Source organism: Enhydra lutris, unplaced genomic scaffold (assembly GCF_002288905.1).
Source record: "Enhydra lutris kenyoni isolate GAN:26980312 unplaced genomic scaffold, ASM228890v2 scaffoldscaffold27, whole genome shotgun sequence".
Taxonomy (NCBI): Eukaryota; Metazoa; Chordata; class Mammalia; order Carnivora; family Mustelidae; genus Enhydra; species Enhydra lutris.
In genome coordinates, this window is record NW_019154111.1 from 4671605 (window position 1) to 4699604 (window position 28000).

A 28000-nucleotide genomic window follows, 5' to 3' on the forward strand; every position below is an offset into this window, starting at 1 on the left:
CTGACCAAAAAGAGCATTACCCAATCTGACAAGGGAGATGGGTGAAAACAAATTAAGGGTCAGAAACCATAAGCTAAAATAATGACTTAATAGAGTATGTTCTCATTATCTCAGAGGTAATCATAAAGGTTTTCCAATTCATGGCAAATGTGTTTAATATTAAAAAAATAGTGTAGACAATACCTTTAAAAAGGGGAAGTGTTAACCAATTAAAAAAAAAAACAAACAGTACAGGTGCCCAATTGGGTGGAAATTAAGGACTTAGAATGGGGGTCAGCAAACCTTTTTTTCTTTGCTGTCTGGCCAGAGACTAATTACTTAAGGGGGTATTCTTCTTCCTTTTCTTTTTATCAACCCTTTAACACTGTAAAAACCACCCATAGCTCACTAGCTATTCGAAGAACAGGCTATGGGGCCAGATTTGGTCTGCAGGCAACAGTTTGCCAACACGACTTAGATACTAGAGAACCAGTCAATGACATGGCTTTAAATAATCATTTATCATTTTTGAATCCTCTTTACTCTTCCTGAGTGAGCTCATTCAACTAACAGAGAAAAATAAGAATGGAAGACACAGAAAGATGATCATCACCCTGTATCTTGATTAACCATAACCGTTTCTGGATACTATCTCTCCATTCCCATACCCAGTTTCGTTAAGAAAGGTAAGTGATAACAGGCTCACAGCAGAGATTCAGTAAGAAGGAAGATCAAAGGCTATTATGGGATCAGAATATAAAATCTATACTTTTAACATCTAGAATGAATCAGTAATATATATTACATTTACTTGGTTCTTTACAAGTGACATGGTACTTTTTATATAATCTCACTTAACCAGGCCTCAGATCCTAATTCTGAACATGGGTCAAGTAATACTTTGAACTTCTAAGGCAGGAAAAAAATATGATACTCAGTTTTAGAAATAATGTTAAGGAGGATTCAAGCAGAAAGGTTCAAAAGTTAGTATCAGCTTTGAGCATGTTCTACTGATTTTAAAAAGATGTGAGAAAGAAAAAAAATCACAGTGTAATAATCCTCTCCACAATCTTTTTAAGAATAGACTATGGAGAGAGATGATGCCTAAGAATTAAGGACACAGTTGCAGGTAAGTCTCAGAGGTCAGTACTAACTGGAAGATAACCATGAGATGAGCATCAACTACGATTTTGTGAGGGATTACAATGTCCCATCCAATCAGTTTACTTACACTATGTCATTCAAACTACCACTAATCCTAACAGAGGTACTTCGAAGATGGGGGGCAAAACAGGATAATGAGATTACTTGGCCAAGGCCACTGAACCCAAGCAGTCCGACTCTCAAGACTGCACTAGGTGTTTCAACAGACCAGGAAGTAGAAAAATGCAAGTTAAGTCCTCATTTATTAAGATAACTGTTGCCAGGGAAATGTCACCAACAGAATCATATCAGACCAGTATTTCACAATTGGGGAAAAAGAAAATCATGAGACTTGTGACTAGGATCTTTACCTTGAAATTTAAACTGAAATATATAGCAATTGCCTACTTATTTTTGGTAAAAACACAGAAGGCTGCTTTGAAAGAGAATAAGTTGTCGAGATTATAAGTGCTCTTGAGAAAAGCAAAAACTTTTAATAGTTTTACAAAAATAAACCTGCTTATAAACATGCTGAAAATATTAAGTGTGTCATGTAGGACAGCAGAAATATCTCCTCTACAACTTCATAAATGCAGGAACCATTAGGGACTAGGATAACATAACCCTGGTGAGGCGACATGCCCCTCCCTTCCACCCCCACCACCATTTAATAAAGACATTTGAGAGTTCACAGATACCAGAAACAATGACCTGTGGGCAGGTTCACAAACAAACTCTCCATACCTTCCATCCATCAGTAGTGTGACTCTCAAAATACACAGTGCAGGTAAATCTCAGAGGGAATTTGTTCATTCTCTGCATTGGTCTGTGATAGTTACTCCATCTCGAATTATCTTTTTACTACCTGGTTTTACCTACTTTCTGAAGCCTTTTTTAATTTCTCTGGTATTTACTTCATCTAAACTTCTATACTACTCTGGATGTGCACTGTAGCACTTTAAGTATTAGACCAGTCTGTTTATTATAGAAGATGTTATTCTTATGTTCTAACATGAATAAAGTTGCTCAACTACAATAAAGTTGCTCAACTACAATATACTTTTTGGTTATTTTTTACTAGGCCTAGTATTGAAGCAAGTATACAATTCTTACTAGAGTTACTTGAACTAGTTCGCTAATAAGAGAACATAAATGTTTTCCGGGGCGGGGAGCTGGGGGCGGGGGGGATGATAAACACCTGAAGTGAAAGATATGTTCATTAACCACTGGCAGGAACCTTTTCATAACGTGTGTGTGTGTGTGTGTGTGTGTGTGTGTGTGTGTGTGTGTGTGTGTGTGTGTGTGTGTGTGTGTGTGTGTGTGTGTGTAATACACACATATATATATATATAAATCTATATATATATATAGATATCAAGTCACCACAAAGTACACCTTAAATATCTTAAAATGTTGTCAATTATACCTCAGTAAAGCTGGAGGAGGGAAAAGGATCTACTTGGAACAAGGCAAGAATATAAAGAAAATACTCAGTGAAACCCTATTCACCAACTGTGTGTGTGAGTGGTTCCAAGGAAAGGCTTCCCTCCTCTCCCCCACCCCCGCCAAAAGATTTTTATCCGCTTTCTGTGAATTCTATCATGGGCTTTATGGAGAGTAATCATTAGAAAATTTAAGACTAGTAGGTGCTAGGCACTCAAAAAAGATTACACATATGCTTAAGAAGAGTTGTAATGAAAAAAGCAATTGTAAGCATGGTTTATAGGTTTCATAGAAATGAACTGGCTTAAGGACCATCTTGTGACCTGAGAAGTTTTGGGAGCTTGGTCAATGTAGATTTGAGTGCTAAGGCTCTATCACACATTCTAATCCTTTATCCTGAAAAAATATTCAGGTCCTGCAACGTACCACACCCTAGATCTGCTCTCCCTTACATCTTTCAAATTTTCACGCTGAGGAAGTCCAACCTCAAGATTCTGAATCTGCCCCACCAAGCTAACTGTATATAGCAACGTATACCTATAGTGCAGTTAAAACAATATACCAGAAGGTGTCTGCTCTGAAAAAGTGCACCAGCTCAAAGAAGTTTGGAAAACAGTAAGTCAAGCAAAGCTAAACTCTTTAAATGAAAGGGCTTCTCAGAACCCCTAATCTGCCAATACATACTGAAAAAATGGAGTATTGGTACCTAAAATTGCCCACAAAGTACTTTTTTTTTCCAAAATACACTAAGCAGAGAAAAAGCAATACCTCTGCATCACATATTGGTTCCAATTTCTTACTCTGGCTCCTAAGTGTATTCTTTAACTACCCATATCATCAGGGGAAAAATGTTATACACTCACACACAAATGTGTACATGTGACCAGATGCAAGTGTCAAACCAGCAGTATTCCAACTCTAAACCATAAAGGTAGTTCCATATCCTCTTATGGACACCTCAGTACCTCCTCCTGGATCGCTCTCTGCTCCTGTCTCTAGAACTGTGCCCACTGCGCTGGTGGCTGCGGCTGCGGCTGCGGCTGCTGGAGCGGGATCGGTGGCGATGGCGTTTCTCCCGAGATTTGGATCGAGTTCTCCTCTTCCGTTCCCGTGACATGGAGCGAGACCGATGTCTGCGATGCTCTCTGGACCTGGACCTACAACAAAACCTTTGCTTTAGTTTTTAGCTTTCTCAGCAATGCACCTCCTTTACTAAAGCCTTCTCTTTTACGGTATCTGAATAACATGACTTAATGCCAGTTCCATCCAGTCAGCTCAATCTACACCAAAATAAAATGCTGGCATATTAGCTATATACTGAAATTCCAAAATACAAATGAAACACTAGTCTCAGGGCCCAATCACTGTTGTACAGATTTACATCAAGAATATTATAAAAATTATGACAACAATCCATACCACTACTCCATGCTTTGTTTTCTCCAGATGTTTTATGGATTTGTATTTCATTTAAACTTCTAATATTTCTGGGATACTTCAGAAACAAAGTAGGTACCTGATGGACATGGATAAAATTCAGGCAGAAGAAAGAGTATTGTTTATGATAAGTCACTAACTGAATTAAAAAGGTGACAGGACCACCAAAGTAAGTCTGAATACCCACAATATGCTTAGTCATGATCAACACAGAGTTCTCTATTAAAGCAGTCCTTAATTTGGGAGAAAAAACTAACATAAGTCAGTTTAGAGAACTTTATTGGAGTTGAAAAAAGTATAAATACAGAAAAGGAAAAACGTTCCGAAGAAGAAGCAGCAGCAGCAAGTGAAAAATACTTGCATAGCCTCCTCTATGTCACAAAACTAACAATGTGTGTGTGGTCTGAGGGTTGGAATGGCACTTGCAGAGACATAAAACATTTGAGAGAAAACAAACAAGAAGATAACGCAACTTTGTTCTAAAGGTCATTTTAAGAGTGATGACAAGGAGTTAAACTTGACTTTGACAATTCCGTAACTCTGAGTTCACTAAAAATGATTGACTTGTACAGTTTAAATGGGTGAACTTATGGTATGTAAATTATGCCTTAATAAAGCTGTTAAAAGGGCGCCTGGGTGGCTCAGTGGGTTAAGCCGCTGCCTTCGGCTCAGGTCATGATCTCAGTCAGGGTCCTGGGATCGAGTCCCGCATCGGGCTCTCTGCTCAGCGGGGAGCCTGCTTCCCTTCCTCTCTCTCTGCCTGCCTCTCTGCCTACTTGTGATCTCTGTCAAATAAATAAATAAAATCTTTAAATAAATAAATAAATAAATAAATAAAGCTGTTAAAAAGTTTGAGTCATGTTAAGAATGTGATGTTTTCTCATAATCTGATAAATACAAAAGCATATTCAGGTGATACAATTTACAAACAGCTCATTTTCAAGTGATGATTTTGTTAAAGGAAGTTTGAAAGCATTCAGCTTATGTCAACAGTATATTCAAAGAAAGCGTAATTAGTGGACCCAGCACCAAGCACAGTTGAGGATTTCAACACCTGAATACAGTATCTCTGAAAACCAACAGAGGGAACAGAACATAAAATTCATTCAAGTTTTATTAAAAGGTATTTTTGTTTAGTCACTCATTTTGAGCAATTACAATAAATCTATGTCTTTCAATGTGTAATTTCATTCATTTTTTAAAAAATTCTAGACAATTACTCATTTAAAAGTACTTAGGGGCACCTAGGTGACTCAGTTGGTGGCTCAGGTCATGCCCCTCATCAGGCTCCCTACTCAGCGGGGAATCTGCCTCTCCCTCTCCTCCTCCTCCTGCTCGTGCTCTCTCTGCTCACTCTCCTTTCAAATAAACTTAAGTATTTACGGGGTGCACACTGCAGTACTCTAGGTACTAGAAAAAGACCGAGCAGCTAATAAAGCAAAATCCTTAACCTCATGAAAGTTACGCTCCAGAAAGAAGTCCACAGATACGCTGGCAGTAAACAAAGATACATCAACTAGTAAAGAAATTATATATTAAGAAGGTAAATATGGACAGAAATGAAGTGGTAATCTTTTATAAAGAATAGGTAGAAAAGGCTTTTCTGGTAAAACGGCATTTAAGCAAAGATGACATAAGGTAATCACTTAATCAGCCATCTCAAAATAGGATGCTTCCGGTAGAGGGAGCACAGGTGCAAGGGCCCTGAGATAGAAGAAAGTTCAGAATGTTGAAGGACTAAAAGATAGCTGTTTGGCTGGAATGAAGTGAGCAAGGGGAGTAATTCAGGGGTCTTACAGGCAGGGTGACCAAATACCTTATAATTCAAACCAGGATCCTGTCAATGATGAATTACATGAAGAACAAGGGGAAGCTATTAATATGCTGACACAAGACATAAATTGGTAACTACCCCAACTCTCAGATCGATCACTCTACTTAAAAGTTATGGGGAGGATTTCCACTTCTAAGTGAAATGGAATACCTCTGGAGAGTGTGAAGAGAAGGCTGATGTAATCTGTTTCACTTGTTAAAGGGCTCATTCTGGCGGATGCATAAAAACCAGAGTGAGGTGGAGAAGGGAACTGGGCAAGTACAGAAATTAAGAGACCAGTGAAGAGGCTATTATAATCACCAGGCAAGTGGCTGGGAGCAGAACAGTAGAAATTAGATTTCTGGCCTCAATATCTGAAGATGTTCTATGTATACAGTTTAAATAACCAACAAAGGGTCTAATTTGTATTAATCAATGGTAAATAAGAATAGTGACACCAATTAATGTATCCTTTTTTTTTTTTTTTAAAGATTTTATTTATTCATTTGACAGAATGAGGCAGCGAGAGAAGGAACCCAAGCAAAGGGAAATGTGAGAGGGAGAAGCAGGCTCTCGACTAACCAGGGAGCCCGATGTGGGGCTTGATCCCAGGACTCTGGGATCATGAAACTGAGCCTAAGGCAGAAGCTTTAACAAATGAGCCACCCAGGTGCCCGAATGGTTCTACTTCTGATCCTACATTTCAGAAACAATATAAAATGGCTGACACAACTGGGCAGGTTTTTCTTTCATAACAAATGCTCTAGTTTTATAGGGATAAGTTCTCGAGAAATAAATACTCTTTAAAGGTAAGAGTACTTGGGAGGTTTCAAAAAGATGTGATCTGTACAAGAAAAATGGCAGGACTTGACAATAAGGACATTCTAGATGGGGATGGACTCATGGGAACTGCACATGAAATATTAAAAATGATGATGTACACCATGTCTCCCCACCTTTCTCAGAAAAAAATTACCAGCAACTAGTAAAAACTGTAAAGAAAATCTTCAAAAAGCCCTCAAATTTTAATGCCACAAGTCAAAAGAAACTGTTCTATCCTCATTAGGGCTGAAAGTGCCCCTTTCAAGTTGTCATCTATGTACAAGGGTAAGTAATAAACTCATAGAAAGTGAAGATCAAGATGTAAAACTAATAAACATTTAAGTTTCTCTTAACATTTAAGTTTCTTTCAAAAATATATTCAACTAGGGCTGCCTGGGGGGGGGGGGGTTCAGTCGTTAAATGTCTGCCTTCAGCTCAGGTTGTGATCCCAGAGTCCCTGGACCAAGCCCCTCATCTGGCTCCCTGCTCAGTGGAGGGCTCTGCTTCTCCCTCTGCCTCTGCCCCATACCCCACCCCCCAATGCCCACTCTCTCTAATAAATAAAATCTTTCAAAAAATGTATTCAACTATTTAACCTATTTCCATTTTCAACAGATATAACTTCTTAGACCTGCGTTTCTGACATGCACCACCCAAAATGATTTTAAAAATAAATTCTGTATATAGTTAACCTACACTTCTAAAGATTTTTTTAAAATATTCTAAAATATTCTTAAGCTTTCTTTCTTTTTTTTTTTTTTGGTTTAAGTCGGCTCTATACCCAACATTGGTCTTGAACTCACAACCCCTAGACCAAGAAGTTACATGCTCCACAAACTGAGCCAGCCATGCACCCCAGTATTTTCAGTTTTACCCTTACCTCCAGAGTACTGTATATATCCTTGATAAAATAAAGTTATAAGTACCTTTTTTTTTTTTTTTAAGATTTTATTTATTTGGCAGACAGATCACAAGTAGGCAGAGAGACAGGCAGAGAGATTGGAGGAAGCAGGCTCCCAGCTGAGCAGAGAGCCCGATGCAGGACTCGATCCCAGGACTCTGGGATCGTGACCTGAGCCGAAGGCAGAGGCTTAACCCACTGAGCCACCCAGGCGCCCCTCATAAGTACCTTCTAACCAGTTACATCTTAATACACAATGCCCAAACTTGGAACTACAGAAGAATTAAGAGTACTAATCTAGCAATTCTCATTCATTTTTTTTTTTTAAGATTTTTTTTATTTATTTGTCAGAGAGAGTGAGCACAGGCAGACAGAGTGGCAGGCAGAGGCAGAGGGAGAAGCAGGCTCCCTGCTGAGCAAGGAGCCCCATGTGGGACTCGATCCCAGAACGCTGGGATCATGACCTGAGCCGAAGGCAGTCGCTTAACCAACTGAGCCACCCAGGCGTCCCCTCATTCATTTTCTAAAAAGACATTTAATCTTATATAAAGATTACCTCTGAAAAACAAACCAACTTCACTACTCATATGTTTTGTGTATACTTACCTTTTGGGGTTCTTGCTATGTGATCGAGACCTAAAAAAAGAATATCTATTTTTAGAAAAAAAGAATTAAGTGAGAAAAAGCAAAAGTACTGTTAAAATTACTCTTCCTGATTTCTAATCTTTTTATTAATTCTATAAATATAAGGCACATATAAATGCACACAAGTTTTTCCAAAATACACCATAAACTATACAGATTTCCCCACAGACTGGCACAGGAGATCCCCTAAGTAGGATACCTGGCTCTTAAAAATGAATATGCTCCTAGGAGACTAAAACATGGTACATCACCACTCAGTAATTCTCCAGAAATCCCTTCCCAACCTGGGAAAGATTCTTTGTTATTTTTATCTGTTATTTCTTCTTTCCCTCTGGGAAGAGAAAAAAATTTCTCTGAGATGTACTTTTTTTTTTTTTTTTTTTGACACGTATTCACTTTCAAACAGCAACCTCATAGTATAATCCCTAGAACACCCGATTCAGTCTTACAACAACTGTTTTTAACAAGACACGATTCCCTTATTAAAGCACTCTTCACACTCCTAGCACATAATTAACACTCAATAAATAGTAATGGCTAACATTCTGGGTACTAGGAAACAGGTGTCTTCTGTGGTGAATATAAAGCACAACTGAAGGATGGCTTTGGACTCAGCCTGACTTAAGTTTTTGTTGTTGTTGTTTTAAAGATTTTATTTATTTTTTTGACAGAGATCACAAGTAGGCAGAGAGGCAGGCAGAGAGAGAGGAAGGGAAGCAGGCTCCCTGCTGAGCGGAGAGCGCATGCAATGCAGGGCTCCATGCGGGGCTCGATCCCAGAATGCTAGGATCATGACCTGAGCTTAAGTCTTAACCCACGGAGCCACCCAGGCGCCCCTGCCTGATTTAAGTTTTAAAACTCTCGCTGCACCACTATCTGTGACCTGGACAGATTATAAATTTTCTCTAAGCTTTCCCTGTCATTTGCCAAAGAAGGACAGTAACAGAAATTTCACGAAGCAATTATAAGGATTAGATGAACTAATGTAGGTAAATTCTTAGCACCATGCCTGATACATAATAGGCACTTAAATAAGTGACAGTGATTTTTATCATTATCTTTTTCAATACCATAGTTGGAATCCCACCTTGCTTAACTCTGTACTTGCTTGTAATTTCTTCATCTTTCATTCTTGGTTATATTATTTCCTCAAGTTCACAGGTTTAAAAATAATTTTAAACACATTTCTGAAATAACACTGCATTTATAACCAATGTTAAAAAAAATCTGTCAGTTGACAGCAAAGGAGTAAGAGTGATATGCTTTCTTGTCACCTACAGATATGAAAATGTAGTCATGGCAAAGAATTTTTTCTTTCTCATTCAACTATCACTTCAGCTGAATCATATAAACCAGTGGCACTATATACAGAATTTTAAAAAACAGGTTTCTAATGCCACTTATATGGTCTTATATTACCATGCTGAGAACTATTCCCATAGAAACTCAGTGTACACAAAAGAGAATACTGATAAAGCTATGAGGTAAAACTTATGGTAACTGAAGAACATATTTATAAATTTATGTAAGACAGCACTTCCCCTAAAAAGGCAAAATAGCTGCATGAAAATCATTTTTCATTATAGTGCAAAAATATTACCTGCTACAAGCCATGTAACAAAGTTAGTTTAAACATTTTGAAATAGAAGAAATACAACATGCTCAAACCTCAGGGGAAGTTGGTGTGACCAAGTCACATATTATAAAGGGTTTTAATTAGGCACAAAATCTGCTGGGGATAAAGTATTTAAGTTTCAGAAATGTGTAATACAATTAAGGGAACATTATAAATTAGAACTGCAGGTTAATTCTTTTGTGCCATAGCTATCCATTGTAAGGTTGTTAAAAAAAAGTTATGTACTTAAGTTCAAAGAAGATTGCCATCATGATGCCACACAATTTGCTGTCAATGGGTAAAAGTCACTCAGAACATTTAAGCATTCTAAATATGAAGAATATAAATTTATCACCTAATGAATACCAATATAAAAAGAATTGCATACATTTGGCTATTATTGATACAATTTCAATAGTTTAGAGCTTCTAAAATTGAAGAATTACAAAATCAAAGTATGATTAAAATATCTTAAGATTTTATTTTTTAAAAAGATTTTATTTATTTGACAGAGAGATCACAAGTAGGCAGAGAGGCAGGCAGAGAGAGAGGGGGAAGCAGGCTCCCTGCTGAGCAGAAAGCGCAATGCGGCGCTTGATTCCAGGATCCTGAGTTCATGACCTGAGCTGAAAGCAGAGGCTTAACCCACTGAGCCACCCAGGCAGGCATCCCTAAGATTTTATTTTTAAATAATCTTTACACCTAGTGTGGAAATCCAAATCACAGCCTTGAGATTAAGAGCCACATGCTCTACCAACTAAGCCAGCGAGGGACCCCAAAACTCAAATCTTTCATCAAGAATAAAATATATCATAAAAATGAAGAGTTTTATATCCATCTGGTACAAATCTAGCTGTTATGAAATAGAAAAGCTTTGTAGTCAATCTCACAAAAAATAAGGATGTGACTCACTCACTATTTAGCCTTCCATACATTTTGAAGGAAATCACCTTGACTTAAATGGCCATAACTTAATATATTTGTATAAACACTTTCACATGGTAATATTTTCAAAAGTAAACAAATCTCCCATATCTAGATTTATTAACACCTAGAATCCTGCGTCAATCACATCTCTTTTTATAGCCAGGGACCTTCAATTTCACATACTTGGACTATTCAATTAATCACTCCATACCTCCTCAGCTTCTCTCTTTCTTCTCTCTCCCTTTCTTCTCTTCGTTTCAGACGTTCCTGATTTCTTTTCTCCTGTTTTTCAGCTACAACTCTCTATAAAAGACAATAACAGGTCGAATAATAAAAAATGACAAGCATTATTTATTGGGCCCATTAACAAGAATTATTCTAAACTCTACCATATCTGGTTCCCAATATAGTATAAAGAACATCAAAATCTATTTAATAACAACTTAATTAAAAGTTTTGCTGGGTAAAATCATTACATTTACAAGCCTAGTTTCCAAAATCTTTCCCCCTTCTGGGGAATGCTTGTAAAATTTCATATTTCTTCATGACTTAATATTCCAAAATCATTTCTGTAAGATCTTCTCCTATGAATGCTTTCTAACATTATTTTATATTTTTTCAAGTTTATTTTTTTAGTAATCTCTATACCCAATGCGGGGCTCCAACTCACAACCCTAAGAACGAGAGTTACAAGCTCTAACAATTGACCCAGGAAGGTGCACCTATTTTGTATTTTTTAAAGGACGTTAAGCATTATAAATCACTATTAGTTTCTATTCTCTGATTTCCAAATTACCATCCTAATTTCATTGTCATTTCCAATTACCATCCTAATTCCACTGCTTCAAAAAATACCAGGAAGACGCTAAAAAGTCCTGTTGCTAGGTCTATATCTGCAAAGATTCCCAAATAGGTACTATTTTTGAGTTTTAATTCAGGGCCCAGTAACCATTTGATAAGGTGAAACTTACTTTGTCATTTTATTTACTTATTTAAGATTTTATTTATTTGACAGAGAGGAAACACAAGCACGGAGAGTGGGAGAGGGAAAAGCAGGCTTCCCGCTGAGCAGGGCCTGATATAGGGTGATTCCAGGACTCTGGGATTATGACCTGAGCCGGAGGCAGAGCTTAATGACTGAGCCACCCAGGCACCCCTTACTTTGTCATTTTAAATAAAAACTTATCCAAAATCTTCCTAGCTACTCAGAATACTTAGAAGATCTCACTGTTGATATAAATATGGAGACGTCCCTACATGTTTCTGACTCATTATTTTAAATATCGAACTACAGATCTTGGGTTAATTTCAGCAATAAAAGTCACTACCTAGTGTTTGCCATCACTGAGCCATTCTTTCATTCACAACAAAATGCTACAGTGCCACAATTTTTAAAAAAAATTAGCCACATCAGACTGTTGGAAAGGAACTAATTATATCCATTTACTAATTCTGTTTACATCTTTAGAAATACCCTATGCTGTTTCCTTATCTTCTCAAAAGAATTCAGCACATGATACAGTAAGAACTGTATTGCCTTTCTTATAATAGCCACATATGTGGCTTTTTTTTAAAGATAGGTTTCATTCTAATTCCTTTCTGAGATGGGAGCAAGAGAAAGTAGAACTAGAAATCTACATACAAGCTTGCTATTTAGTGAAGAACTGCAAAATACTTTAATAGTTTCATTTTCTCAATATTCCTTTAAAATAATATTATACTAATATCGTTAATTTAATTCAAAGAAAATAAAAATTTGGGGGATATTTATATGAAAGAATTTTTTTTTTAAGATTTTATTTACTTATTTGAGAGAGAGAGAGAGAGAGAGAGAGAGCATGAGAGGAGAGAAGGTCAGAGGGAGTAGCAGACTCCCCATAGAGCTGGGATCCCAATGTGGGACTTGATCCTGGGACTCTGGGATCATGACCTGAGCCCAAGGCAGTCACTTAACCAACTGAGCCACCCAGGCGCCCAGTTTTTATTATTATTCTTTTTTAAAGATTCTATTTATTTATTTGACAGAGGGAGAGACAGCTAGAGAGGGAACACAAGCAGGGGGAATGGGAGAGGGAGAAGCAGGGAGCCTGGCACAGGGCTCAATCCCAGTACCCCAGGATCATGAGCCGAGCCGAAGGCAGATGATTAATGACTTAGCCACCTAAGCACCCCAGAAAGAATTAGTTTTTAAGAATGAAGAACCCAGTTTTTAAGACTCCTAATTTAATGTCATACATATTCAACACAAAATACTGCCTCCCAGAATAAGGGGGACATTATTTAAAAGTCTGTTTCTCAAACATCACCCATTAAACCAGTTATTATCTCCATTTATAATCCTATACTATTCAGTATGAATTGTTAGCAGAATCATAGTCAAGAACATTATACAAAAAGATAACCAATATACATCAAAACAATGGGTGGTTAAATTAGAGCACATGATATTAATTTACCAATGTACCTTTAATTCTTCAAGCTTCTCTCTTATTTCAATAAATCCCAGGTGCAGTTTACCCCCAAAATGATCAGCCAGTCGTCTATCATTATCATGAAGACCTAAATAGGCAGAGCAGACTTCACAGACTCGAAGTTTCTGCTGTTGGAAACTGGAAGCTGGCATAGAATTCCGATAAACTTCCTAAATAAAAGTGAGAAAAACAATGTTCATATAAATCTCTGAGCCATACCGCTACACAAAATACATTATGTTTGTATTAAAAAATGTTTTCTAATGAATAATTAAAGTACGGCTATTTTTGTCACAAAAATGATGGGACTCCTCATCCTCTGTCCTTAGGACCTCTTCCACTAGAGGTAAAAGATCTAAGACACAACTGCATTTTGCCAAGAACTACTATAAGAATTCTACCATGAATTCTGACTTTTACCACAGACTATGACTTCTGGAAAAAATTTTCTCAGTTCTACAAGGCTTTGTTTTCTACAATTTTTGTTAAAAATGAGATGCATCAACCCTGAAACTGTGTTATCAGTGAAGGACCAAGGAAGAAGTCACCCACACTGGCAGAGAAAGAAAGAATGCATGTCTTTGATACTGTTAGTTTCCTTCTAGTGCCTTCTCTCCCACAGATCATTTTCTCCTCCTTTGAAAATATGGACAGGGCATATAAATGATAAGACTTTCTTTCTACTGAGAGGAATAGTTCTGTAAGACAAGCAATGAAAGGTGCCTTAATGAGAGAAAGATGTCTTACACAAAACGATTTTAAGTTCATTAATGAAATAACAAGTATTGGTGGGTTTGTGTATTCACTGTACTCCTTTTGTTTGAGGCCAGCAGTACGTCCAGCTAAAAGATATTACATTCCCAAGCCTCCACAGACCTTTGGCTAAGGAGATATTCAAGTGGACATTGCTGGATGGAATCTATAGAAAGTCCTTTCAAAGGGAGTCAACAGACTGAAATTAAAAAATCACCAATGGCTGCTATCACCTATAGATCAGAAAGTGATGGGAAACAGTATTTACAGTTTCAAAAATGTCAATATCAAGATACTTACTAATTACAAAAAGAAAGCACTCTAACTGCATAGTAGAAAAATAGGCCAATCATCAGAAATGGGACAAATCACTAACATGTGCCTTCTAATGAGATATGACATTACTTAAACGGTACTGTCAAAAATCTAACCAAGGGGGCACCTGGGTGGCTCAGTGGGTTGGGCCTCTGCCTGCGGCTCAGATCATGATCTCAGGGTCCTGGGATCGAGCCCCGCATCAGGCTCTCTCCTTGCAAGGGAGACTGCTTCCTCCTCTCTCTCTCTCTCTCTGCCTACCTGTGATCTCTGTCTGTCAAATGAATAAATAAAATCTTAAAAAAAAAAAAAAAAAAATCTAACCAGGAAGAAAAATTAGACAAACAGAAACTGAAGGAAATTTTATAAAATGAAGCCTATACTTTTCAAAACTGTCAAGATCATGTCAAAGACTGAAGTTCCAGATTAAAGGACCCTAGGACGACATTAACAACTAAATGCAGTACATGATCCTGAACTGGACCCTAAACAAGTAACAAAAATTTTTTAATAAAAATGACATTATTGTGGCAATTGGGAAAATCTTCATAAAGACTTCAGATTCTTAACAGTATTGTATCACTGTTAATTTCTGATTCAGATCATTCTATTGCGGTTATATAATATCCTTGTCTTTAGAAAACACACATGGGAGTATTTGGGGATAAAGAGGCATCTTATCCATAACTTAATGTCAAACAGTTCAAATACACACACACACAAACACACACACATGAGGAGAAAGACAAAGCAAATATGGTAAAATGTTAACACTTAAAGGCTGGGTGAAGGATACAGGGGAATTCTTTATTCTATTCCTTAAATTTTTCTGAAGATACTTCAAAAAAAAGTTTTTAAAAAAGAAAACCAGAGGTGTCTGGGTGGCTCAGTGGGTTAAGCATCTGCCTTTAGACTCTGGTCATGAACCCAGTGTCCTGGGATCAGCCAAACTGGCTCCCTGCTCAATGGGGAATCTGCTTCTGGTTCTCCCACTACCTTTGTCCCCCAACACCCCCATCTCATGCTCTCTCCTGAGCTCGCTCTCAAATAAAAACACACAAAAAAGGGAAAAGGAAAACAAATGTATGACACTAGGAGGCAAGTCAACTCAATTTTAGTGCCTTGTTACTCTTCCTTTTTCTAGTTACGTATAGAGAAAACCCTTTAGGCATGGTAGCTCTACTGCCAACACAAACTGGTAAGTATAAAGATGAATCCATGCAGTAAGGATGGCAGAAATAGTCTGTGTACTTGATGGAATTACAGAGCTGCTGTACCAGCCCCAGACTCCCTAATGACGATTACTTAATAAATAAAAAAAAGAAAACCCTTTTTTGGTTAAGCCATTTAAGTTTTTATCATGTGCACCTGAACATAATCTACAATAAGCAAGTAAATTTTTTAGTGCACTGTCTTAAAAATCAACTGATAATAAAATATAACAGGCTAAAGATGTTAAGACACTGTGTGCTACTAGAAAATCTTCAAATACATATATATGAAACTTCATGAAAACTGCAAAATATGCAAGTAATAATGCTTACTAAGGTTCATTACTTGAGTCTTTTGGGGAAACGAGTTATAAAATACTCTGCATTTTAAAATTCATAGGGTTTAGGGGCACGGGGCTGGCTCAGACAATTAGGTGTCTGCCTTTGGCTCAGGTCATGATCCCAGGACCAAGCTCCACGTTGGGTTCCTTACTGAGTAGGGAGCCTACTACTCCTTCTCCCCCCTACTCATGCTTGCTCTCTCTCTCTAGTGCTCTCTCTAACAAAGTCTTAAAAAATTTTTAAAAATAATAAAATTAATAGTGTTTACTTTCTGGAATGATACTAATTACATTTAAAGAAATCCTAAGTAGGGGAGCCTGGGTGGCTCAGTGGGTTAAAGCCTCTGCCTTCGGCTCAGGTCGTGATCCCAGGGTCCTGGGATCAAGCCCCGCATCAGGCTCTCTGCTTGGCAGGGAGACTGCTTTCCTCTCTCTCTCTGCCTGCCTCTCTGCCTACTTGTGATCTCTATCTGTCAGATAAATAAATAAAATAAAATGAATTAAAAAAAAAAAAAAAGAAATCCTAAGTATTAAGACTTAAATAAAATTAACAAGAATGGCTAAATGGTGTATCTTCTTCTATCCTATTACCTCTGATCCGTCTTTGTATTTAAAGTAGATTTCTTTTTTTTAATTAGAGATCTCAAGTAGGCAGAAAGGCAGGCAAAGAGAGAGGGAGAAACTGAGCAGAAAGAGAAACTGAGCAGAGAACCTGATGCGGGGCTCGATCCCAGGACCCTGAGATTATGACCCGAGCCAAAGGCAGAGGTTTAACCCACTGAGCCACCCAGGTGCCCCTAAAGTAGATTTCTTGTACCTGGCATATAGTAAAGTCTTTCTTTTATTTTTTTTAAGACCTAAGCAGAAGGTGCTTAACAAACTGAGTCACCCAGGTGCCCTAAGTCTTGCATTAAAAAAAAAAAAAAAAATCCAGTCTCTCAATCTCTGCCTTTTAATTGGAATGTTTAGACCATTTATATTTAACATAATTACCAGTACACTGGATTTAAGTCTACCACAATTAGAGATGGAGACTTTAATACTCCTCTCAGTAAATAGAACAGAAAATCTATCTGATATGGAGGACTTGATTAATCAATCAACTATCTTGACTCAATTAACATTTATGAACACTCCACTTAATAAGGCAGAGTATCATTCTTTTCAAATGCAGATGGACCATTCCATCATTCCAAATCAATGTTTAAAAAAAAAAAAAAGAGTAGTCCATCTGGAGAATGGGTTTAAGACAGACATTTCACCAAGACCACATGCAGGGCACAAATCAAGTACTGATAATATCTGAGAGACCTAAAATCACACAAATGTTCTCCCACTGCAACAGAAGTAAATTAAGATCAGAAAACTATTTGGAAAAAACACCAAATATATAAAAACACGCTCCTAAGTAACCCATAGATCAAAGAAGAAATCACAAAGAATATTAGAAAATATCTGAACTGAATGAAAATAAAAACAAAATATGGAATTCTGTGGGATCCAGCTACAATTGTGCCAGAAGAAAATCTGTAGCATCTAATGGGCTAAAATCAATTATCTAGGCTTCCATTTTAAAAGAGGGCAGAATAAGAACAAATTAAACAGAGGTGTGATATAGTTAAGAGCAATGGAGACTATGGCAAAATGGGAGAATACAACCCCATCTGAAGGCATCCAATTTTTTAAGACACACGAGGTGGGCCAAACAAAATAGAATTTTGTGTGTAGGATATTAGCTTTTGACTTGTGCTACTACAGAGAAAGAATGAGAGAAGGCTCCCAAAGTACTAGCAGAACTGTACTGAGATGTGAAGTGAAGAGAGAATGCTATGGTTGCATGATGGTAAAGTCAAGGGAGGGAGGATATCATAGGAAATGCATAAATGCATTCTGTATGTGACTGCTGTGTATGACTAGCTAGTCTAGTTAATTTCATTTTCTAGTTAAAAACTTCAACAGATCAAAGCCTCTAAAGTAAAACCAAAAATCCCCCAACTTTGATACATAATCCATTACTATGGGATGGACTAATTAAATTTTATAATTAGTTTAAATTTCCTGTACTAGCAATAAATTTTCAATAACTTCCAATCAAGTATGTTTTGACAGTAAGACTGAACATATTACCATTAAAAATTGTATTACCTCCGCTTCTCTTTTCTTTGCCCGAGCTTTCTCAACTTCATCCATTACTTTCTGAGATTCTTCCACATTTCCTTCAGCTCCTAGTTGTTCCACCTTGGCCAACAACTTACCAATTTCTTCATTTAACTCGTGAACACGTTCTGCCTAGAAAGAAACAGAAAAGAAGATCATGAAAAAAAAAGCAGAATAAATTATCAGAGTTCAAAATATTTCATAAATGCTCAGGAAAGACTCAAGGCAATATGAGGATAAATAATGCCTTCTGAGCATATCATAAATGAACTGGTGGGATATGAGGGTGTTTAAACCTACCTGCCCTCTCATTACAGGGAGGTCAGGAAATACAACTGACCTCAATTTAACTATTACTTTACAACCTCTGCATTGGCAATGTATTCCAAGCATAAAATACTGTTTCTTCCGCTATCTGCCCCTATCTACCTTTGCAAAGCATCTCTTGTTGTTCCCCCACTTCACAACACAATCTATAGTTATAGCTAGTTTCCCATATTTACTCTTGTTTTCTGCCTCTGTGACTTTGCAGAGGGATGTCATCCCTCTTCCTCGGACATTGTCCCTTACCTCCCTGTCTGAACTCATGAATGCCTATTCATTCAACATGATTCAACTATTCTGTGAAACATTCTTGATCAGTCACCACATTTCACCCCCACTTAAACATAAGCAGAGACCCAAACCTTCCTTTGCGCCATCTTTTTATCTTTAATGACACTCTTATGTACATACTTGTGTATATATATATATATACTTTTATATATATATCATACCACCTTAAACACAATTATTTGTATTTCCAATCTTTGTATTTCCCATGCCCAACAAACAGCATAGGCTCAAACAGGAGTTACAGGAATGAACTGGTAGATACTCTTTAAGATAAATACATGACTTTAAAGTCCAACAGGTCTGGCTTATTGCCAAACAATTACCAATTATGTAATTTTGACCACATTACTCAACCTGAATCCACTTCATCAGAGAAGTGGGAATAATGCCAATCTCATAAAGGTGTGAGAAATGAGAAAATGTGCCTTGCATATACACTGCAGAGCACATTACTGATTTTCAGTATTCTACCATAACACTCTGTCTTCCCTAGCCTTAGTTCATGTCTTTTCTCTGGGATTAATTCTTGCCTTGGAATCTGTGTCCTCCTCCTCCTCTTCATCACCATCATCCTAAGAACATAGTTCATTCCTATTGTTTTAATGGCATATGATACCTATACAGTCTTTTGATCAGCCAGAAAGTAAGTATTCAGGCTGTGTAGCCAATTATATTACCAAAGATTTTAATTTGATATGGACATCCAGTCCCAACAAACCAGTATGCCAATAATCTTTACTTCTTAAATGTCCTTCATTCCAAACTCACCCTTAAAGAAATTTTCAATTCTATTATCATTGTAACTCTTTTTTTTTTTTTTAATAATTTTATTTATTTGACAGACCAAGATCACAAGTAGGCAGAGAGTCAGGCAGAGAGAGAGAGAGGGAGGAGGAAGCAGGCTCCCCGCCGACAAGAGAGCCCGATGCGGGGCTCGATCCCAGGACCCTGAGATCACGACCGGAGCCGAAGGCAGAGGCTTTAACCCACTGAGCCACCCAGGTGCCCCTCATTTTAACTCTGTAGCAAAATGCTAATTTGTTTTTTCAGGATCTGTCATGGAATGATTGTGTGTTATGCCCTAAACTCTTCACCTTTCCCTGTATCCATCTCTTTGCTATATAATTAGTACCATCATATTCTGATTCTGAATTTGGCCATGTAACTGGCTTTAGTTAATACGACAGTAGTGGGGCACCTGGGTGGCTCAGTGGGTTAAAGCCTCTGCCTTCAGCTCAGGTCATGATCCCAGGGTCCTGGGATCGAGCCCCACATGGGGCTCTCTGCTCTGCAGGGAGCCTGCTTTCTCCTATCTCTCTCTGCCTGCCTCTCTGCCTACTTGTGATCTCTGTCAAATAAATAAATAAAATCTTTTTTAAAAAATGTAAAAACTATATTGAACAGCACAACATATTTCAAAGTAGTTAAAAGTCATCAAATCAACAAAATGCAATAAATGGACTTTAGATTCTGATTAGAACAAACCAACTCTATATAGGAAAAATGAACACATTCAGGATATTAAATAATGTTAAAAAATTATTAACTTTATGGATGTGATTTATTATGGTTATGCTTTAGAGGTGAAATGATGTGACATCTGGAATTTGCTTTTAAAATAATGAAACAGGGACACCTGGGTGGCTCAGTTGGTTAAGCATCTGCCTTCAGCCCAGATCATGATTCCAGGGTTCTGGGATTGAGCCCCATGTTGGGCTTCCTGCTCAGTGAGGAGTCTCCTTCTCCTTCTCCCTCAGCGTCTTCCCCTGCTCCATTTCTCTCACTCAAATAAGTAAAATTTTTAAATAAATAAATAGAACAATGAAACAAGAGCAAAAAACTATGAATCCATTGGGATTTATTGTACTTTTCTTTCCAGTTTTCTGTTTGTCTTTTTAAACTTTATTTATTTATTTAAGTAATCTCCACACCCAACATGGGGCTCAAACTCACAACCCAGAGATCAAGAGTTGCATGCTCTACCAACTGAGCCTGTCAGGCACCCCTGTTTCCCCTTTTTGTGTTTAAGTTCACATAAAAAAAAAAATTTTTTTTTCCTTAAGTAGGCTCCACACCCAGCAAGGAGCACAACACGGGGCTTGAACTCATGACCCTGAGATCAAGACCTGAGCTGAGCGATCAACACTTGGATGCTTAACCTACTTGGGCCACCATATGTTCCCATGATGAAATACTTTTTAAAAATGGAGGGTAAAACATACCCTCCCTAAAGAACACTAAAAAATCAACATTAAAAAAAATTTACTCCATCTGGAGAATGGGTTTAAGACAGACATTTCACTAAAGAGGTACATAAATGCCAAATAAACACATCAAAAAAATGTTCAGCATCATAAGGCATTCAGGAAATGCAAACTAAAACCAAGAAATATCACTGCACACCTTTAAGAATGGCTAAAATGTTAAAAAAGAAAAGGGTAAAAGTTAAAAAAAATTTAAAAGAAGAGAAAAAAAAATTGAAAAAGAAAAAAAAATTAAATTAACTGCAAGGCTAAAGAATCATGGGGAGAAAGCCATGAGTTCCGTGCTTTGCTTTCTCCTCCTCTGGAATTCTGCTGCTCTCCTTGGTATTGAAACTGCACTCCTTGGTAGGTGAACTTAGTCCTGGCTGGGTTTCTTGTTGATCTTCTACCCTATGACCCAGCAATTGCACTGCTGGGTATTTACCCTAAAGATACAAATGTAGTGATCCGAAGGGGCACGTGCACCCGAATGTTTATAGCAGCAATGTCTACAATAGCCAAACTATGGAAAGAACCTACATGTCCATCAACAGATGAATGGATAAAGAAGATGTGGTATAGATACACAATGGAATACTATGCAGCCATCAAAAGAAATGAAATCTTGCCATTTGCGACGACGTGGATGGAACTAGAGGGTATCATGCTTAGCGAAATAAGTCAATCGGAGAAAGACAACTATCATATGATCTCCCTGATATGAGGGAGAGGAAATGCAACATGGGGGGTTAAGGGGGTAGGAGAAGAGTAAATGAAACAAGATGGGATTGGGAAGGAGACAAACCATAAGTGACTCTTAATCTCACAAAACAAACTGAGGGTTGATGGGGGGAGGGGGGTTGGGAGAGGGAGGGTGGGGTTATGGACATTGGGGAGGGTATGTGCTATGGTGAGTGCTGTGAAGTGTGTAAACCTGGCGATTCACAGACCTGTACCCCTGGGGATAAAAATATATGTTTATAAAAAATAAAATTAAAAAAATAAATAAATAAAATTAAAAAAAAAAAAAAAAAAAAAAAGAATGGCTAAAATGAAAATGAAAACCAAATGCTGGCATAGATGTGAAGAAACCAAATCACTAACACATTGCTGGTAGAATTACAAACTGGGGGTGCCTGGGTGACTCAGTTGGTTAAGCAACTGCCTTCAGCTCAGGTCATGATCCTGGAGTCCTGGGATCGAGTCCCACATCGGGCTCCCTGCTCGGCAGGGAGTCTGCTTCTGCTGCTGACCTCTCTCCTCTCATGTGCTTTCTCTCTCTCATTCTCTCTTTCTCTCAAATAAATAAATAAAATCTTTAAAAAAAAAAAAAAAAGAATTATAAACTGGTACAGCCACTCTAGAAAAAAGTTTGACACCTGCTTTCAAAACTAAAAATGGACTTATAATATGACCACATGACCCAAAATTGCCTTCCTTTTTTTTTAATCCCGAAGAAATGAAATATTTATTGCAGTTTTACTGGTGTTAACCAGAAAGTGCAAACAACCTAAACATCTTTCAATGTGTGGTTAAACTGTGGTATAGCCGTACCATGAAATATTACTCAAAAAGGAATGAACTGATACACATAGCAACTTATATGAATCAAGGAACCTGTGCTGAGTGAAAAGAACCATCTCAAAAGGTTACCTGATTCCATTTATGTAATATTCAGTAAAATAACATAATTATAGAGCCAGAGAATACATTAGTGGTTTCCAGAAGACAGGGGAAAGGGGAAATAGATGTGGCTCTAGAAAGGTAACATGAGGGACTCTCATCGTGATGTTATAGTGAAGTAACTTAACTATGGTGGTAACTACCCAAGTTACTTACAAGTGTGATAAAACTGCACCGAGCTATATATACACATACACAAGTGCACACACAACTGGTAAAATCTGAGTAAAATGGGGCGCCTGGATGGCTCAGTGGGTTAAAGTCTCTGCCTTCGGCTCAGGTCATGATCCCAGGCTCCTGGGATCAAGCCCCACACTGGGGTCTCTGCTTGGCAGGGAGCCTGCTTCCTCCTCTCTCTGCCTGCCTCTCTGCCTACTTGTGATCTCTGTCTGTCAAATAAATAAATAAAATCTTAAAAAAAAAAAAAAATCTGAGTAAAATGTCACAATTGGACCAGTATCCATTCCTTGTGTACTGTAGCCATATAAAATGTGAACATTAAGGGAGGCTAGAGGAAGAGCTCAGAGAATTCCCTACATATGTCTTTGCAATCTGTGGATGTAATTATTTCAAAATAAAAAGTTAGAATTAGGGGCGCCTGGGTGGTTCAGTGGGTTAAGCCTCTGCCTTCAGCTCAGATCATGATCTCAGGGTCCTGGGATCGAGCCCTGCACAGGGCTCTCTGCTCAGCAGAGAGCCTGCTTCCTCCTCTCTCTCTGCGTATCTCTCAGCCTACTTGTGATCTCTCTCTCCCTGTCAAATAAATAAATAAAAATCTCAAAAAAAAAAAGTTAGAATTAGAGAGTTGAAACAGTATTTTGTAGTACTAATGAAATAACCGAAATTCTTACCTTTGCTGCCACTTCAGCACTGATCTCTTCTTGAGTTTCTGCTAATCTTTTCTTAGCCACTTCTGTTCTTCTATCACAATCTGCAATGAATGACTGAAGATGATCCATAGCCTGCAAAATTTAAAATAAAATTACTGCCAGAAAAATCAACTTTATTGAGGAGTATCTTTACTCAAAAATTATACATAATTTTCTTATTTTTTAAAAGGAGGCTCCAAACCCAGCATGGAGCCCAAAGCAAGGCCTGAACTCACAACCCTGAGATCAAGAGTCAGACACTTAACCAACAGAGCCACCCAGGGACCCCATACTTTATTTTTTGAAGTGCTAATAGGGTAGTAAAAAAACAAAAGCAGGTTCAATTATGAATCAAAAATACAACTTCATCACCTATTAAATTAGCAGAGTAAACATAAACAGTTCCCAGTAAAGTGAAACTGTAAGGAAACTACCACTCTCATACTCTGCTAGAGTCAGTGCAGTGTTTAAAAAGACAATGTGGTAACTGGTATCAAAAGACTTAAAAATGTCTCCTGACTTAGTAATTTTGCTTCCAGAAATACCTTTTAAGAAAGTAATCAGATATACAGGAGGCTTAATATTCAAAGATGTTCCTCACAGTGTTATTTTTATGGTTAATAGTTGTAAATACCCTAAATACCTACATAATGTAGAAATTTTGATCTTTAGCCAATAAATTTTAGCAATTCTTCTTGAGTACATGCAAAATTTTCAATAATTAGTTTTTCCATGCTTCTCAGATTTTCCAAAATGAAAATGTTACAATCAGGAAAACTTGCTTTCTTTTCAAAGAATAAACCAGTGAGAATTTTAGCAACATCTACATTGTAAAAATCCAATTCAATAAATGTATTAAAAACATTTGTCAGGCATATGTTAGCATGTCTATAAAAAAATAGTAATTTATTTAAAAGTAAACTTTTAAGGTTTATTCCTAAGTCAAGCAATTTGGACTTTCATATCTTACTGTACAGAAAGAGAACTAATTTAAAATACAAATGTTTAATTAAAAATAAAATCTCAGCACATAGCAGATTCTAGGAATTTCTTGGAAGTAAAAAGCAACAGGTTCATTTAAAAGCTCTTATCTGTAATGATAAAGAAACAGGTATTTAGGGACAAATGGGTGGCTCAGTTGGTTAAGCGTCTGCCTGTCGCTCAGGTCATTATCCTTGAGTCCTGAGATGGAGCCCCATGTCAGGTTCCCTGCTCAGCAGGAAGTCTGCTTCTCCACAACCAGCACCCCCCGCCGCCCCTCCCCACCCACCCTGCTCATGTGTGTGTGGGCTCTCTCAAATAAATAAAAATCTTAAAAAAAAAAAAGCTATTTAGCTCTTTTAATTTAAAATTCACCTTTAAATTCACAAGATAGGTCTATTTAAATTTACTTATGGGAAGATTAAAGGGGGATCTGAAAGCAGTCAGAGGAAAAAGATGTACTCATCAGTACTGTTAGGTCAACTAAGTAGCTATCTGGAAAAATAAAGCTAAATCTGTACCTCAATTCCTTAGACCAGCATAAATTTAACTTCTTTCAAAGATCTAAGTGTATAAAATGAAGTCGTAAAAAATACCAGGAGATGGGGCGCCTGGGTGGCTCAGTGGGTTAAAGCCTCTGCCTTCTGCTCGGGTCATGATCCCAGAGTCCTGGGATCTAGCCCCGCATCGGGCTCTCTGCTCAGCAGGGAGCCTGCTTCCTCCTCTCTCTCTGTCTGCCTCTCTGCCTACTTGTGATCTCTGTCTGTCAAATAAATAAATAAAATCTTAAAAAAAAAAAAAAAATACCAGGAGAAACCATGAGAGACTCTCAACACCTCAGAACAAGGAAGACCCTTTTGAATTAACCCATTAGAAATTTTTAAAGCACTGATATATGAGACAACTATTAAAACATTCTGCAAGGCCCACAACCACTAAAAGAAAAACAGTTAAATATGGAAAATGACCTAATTATCCATATCCCTATATCTAAGTGATGGTTTCTGCTTTATGCCCAGATTAAATCAAAATCTAGTTGATTTAAGATGTCGCCCCCAACTGTTCCAGTCCCATATTAAATTATGTTTACATAGATGATACTGTTTTTTTGTTTTGTTTTGTTTGACAGAGAGAGAGAATGCACATGGGCAGGGAGAGAATGAGAGGGAGAGAGAATCTTAAGCAGGCTCCACAACCAGCATGGAACCCAATGCAGGATTTGATCTCACAACCCTGAGATCATGATCTGAGCCGAAACCAAGTAGGACACTTAACTGACTAAGCCACCCAGGCAGTCCTAATTTTCATTTCTATTAGCAGAAATTCTTAGGAGAGAAGTAGATGGAGGTGCCTCTTGACTGCTTTACCTTCCAAACCAAGTAATATACCTATTACACCTTACTGTAAAAAGTATCATAAGATGTGTGCTCATTAGTATCTTTCATGTAATACTAATTGGTAAGTTTTATATAAATATAAAAAAAAGTTTCCCTATTTTTATAATGAATGATTCTGTTTGTATAAATAAATCAGATCTTGGGCCTTTAAGGTATGTAAATGGTACCTTTTAATATTTCTCCTATCAGTTTTACATAAAAAACACTGTACTCAATATCCTCTCTCCCTCTATATATATTCATAGATACAAACAAAAATGAATGTAAAAGTTCTGTAGATTATTAAAGGGCCTAAAATACATTAGAAATTTGTTGTTTACATGTGCTTAAATTGAGGTTTCCTTAATCATCACAACTTTACTGGAACAGTTTTTCAAAAGATTATATGTACTGCAAGGATTTTTACACATTTTCTTAAACTACCCAGTTTCACCTTATATTTTTAAAAAAATATTGTTAGTCAAGGGGTGCCTGGGTGGCTCAGTGGGTTAAAGCCTCTGCCTTCAGCTCAGGTCATGATCCCAGGGTCCTGGGATCGAGCCTCGCATCAGGCTCTCTGTTCAGCAGGGAGCCTTCTTCCCCTCCTTCTCTCTCTGCCTGCTTATGATCTTTGTCTGTCAAATCAATCAATCAATCAATCAAATCAAATCTTTAAAAAAAAATATTGTTAGTCAAGAAAATTCACGATCTTACTTTAGTACTGACCTTCAAATAAACACAAAGAAGATAACTTGCTAAGAGCCTTTTCCTTTAGAGATATTAATCCATACTCAAAACACTTACTACAAAAAAATAATCTAACCCATTAAAGAAAAATTACATACATCAAGTTCAAAGAAAAAATCTTGTTCTTTGGACGCAATTTCATAATCTGCTCTTAAAGCCAGGTCATGAACTTTCAGACATTCTCCAAGATCCATTCTCTGGGGGGTGGAAAAAAGACATATTATTGAAACAGTAAACACATTTTTCAAAACTTCATTAACCACCACAGTTCTCTTCAAAATACATATTAAGTCTTACAGATGCTTATTTATGGACTTTCAAATTACAAAATTTCATAGACAAGCATAAAAGCTGATGTCAGAAAAAAAATCCACATCAATTCTGTCTATCAACAGATGGCAACAGTGATTACTTTCGTACTTAAGAACAGAGAGACAAGAAAAACTGTAAAAATCTGAAAAAGCTTCCGGCTTCTTTATCAAATCAAATTTCAAATCTTTATCAAATCAAATTTAACCTATTAACACAGAAAAGATAACATTAGTTTAAAATTAAAAGAATATGTAAATCAAATTTCTGAATTATATCAATATTCTTTGAACATTCTGATTTTCAAATAAAGATGGAGTTCACAAACATTAGGCCACTAAACTTGATAAGGATTCCAGATAAGACTCTAGGTGAACTAGCAAAAAGAAATTTATTAACACCCAATATAACTTCACAAAAAACTAAAATCCTATTTACAAGCATGTATCAGGGATATAAAACATACTCCCATTGAACCTAGCATCCTCCTACTTAGAATTCCATTTAGACATTATTTACCAAATTAGGTTTTCTCCTGAGACCAAAATTCCTAAAAATCCACCCATTTTTACATTATCTGGGCAACTGATAAGATATTTCAGGAAATCCTTTAAGAGGAAAATTGAGGGGAAAAAATTGGGCTGGATGCAAAGATATTTACAGATGTGATTAATGGAGATCCAAGTAAAACAGATTTTCTAACTGCAAGTATGCTATCCTATCAAATAGAATGTCTCAGAATTACTCAAAGGTTGGTAAAGAGAATACAATAATTTGAAAAGGTATAGTAAATATGGCCTTTGGTTTTGTTATACAAACTATGCATAAAGTACAACAAACATTATAGTAGTAAAGTCATTCCTTCAGTTAACTGTGTACCCATTTGTGCCATGTGGTAGGGACACAGAGCTAACTGACACAGATACATACAGTCTCTGACCTCATGGAGTTGACATTTAGAAGAGGGGAAATAAGTAATTAACCATAATTGTGTCTCTGAATACAGTTAAGAGGTTTAATAAAACAGTAACCCTCCCATTATGATGGGAGGCTGCTTAGAGATCAGAGGAGGTCTTTCTGAAGAGGATACATTTAAACTGGATTTAAAATGTGTGAGGAAGCAAACTAACCTTAGGAAAAGCTAAAAGAATCCTTGAGGTTTTATAGAAGATTTACTCTTAAAAAAAAAAAAAAAAAAAAAAAA

At 37.1% G+C, this 28000-nt stretch overlaps 1 protein-coding gene across 8 annotated transcripts in view; it reads right to left on the minus strand.

Moving 5' to 3' along the window:
- LOC111151855 (putative RNA-binding protein Luc7-like 2) overlaps nucleotides 1–28000 on the minus strand; it is a 63299-nt gene that overhangs the window by 1158 nt on the left and 34141 nt on the right. For all 8 annotated transcript variants that reach the window (XM_022510069.1, XM_022510072.1, XM_022510073.1 and 5 more), the window contains 7 exons: nucleotides 26586–26684; nucleotides 23366–23476; nucleotides 17962–18105; nucleotides 13190–13366; nucleotides 10937–11028; nucleotides 8145–8174; nucleotides 3531–3722 (listed from right to left, as the gene is read on the minus strand). In XM_022510069.1, coding sequence (XP_022365777.1) covers nucleotides 3531–3722; nucleotides 8145–8174; nucleotides 10937–11028; nucleotides 13190–13366; nucleotides 17962–18105; nucleotides 23366–23476; nucleotides 26586–26684 — 845 coding nt within the window. The remainder of the gene's footprint in view (nucleotides 1–3530; nucleotides 3723–8144; nucleotides 8175–10936; nucleotides 11029–13189; nucleotides 13367–17961; nucleotides 18106–23365; nucleotides 23477–26585; nucleotides 26685–28000) is intronic.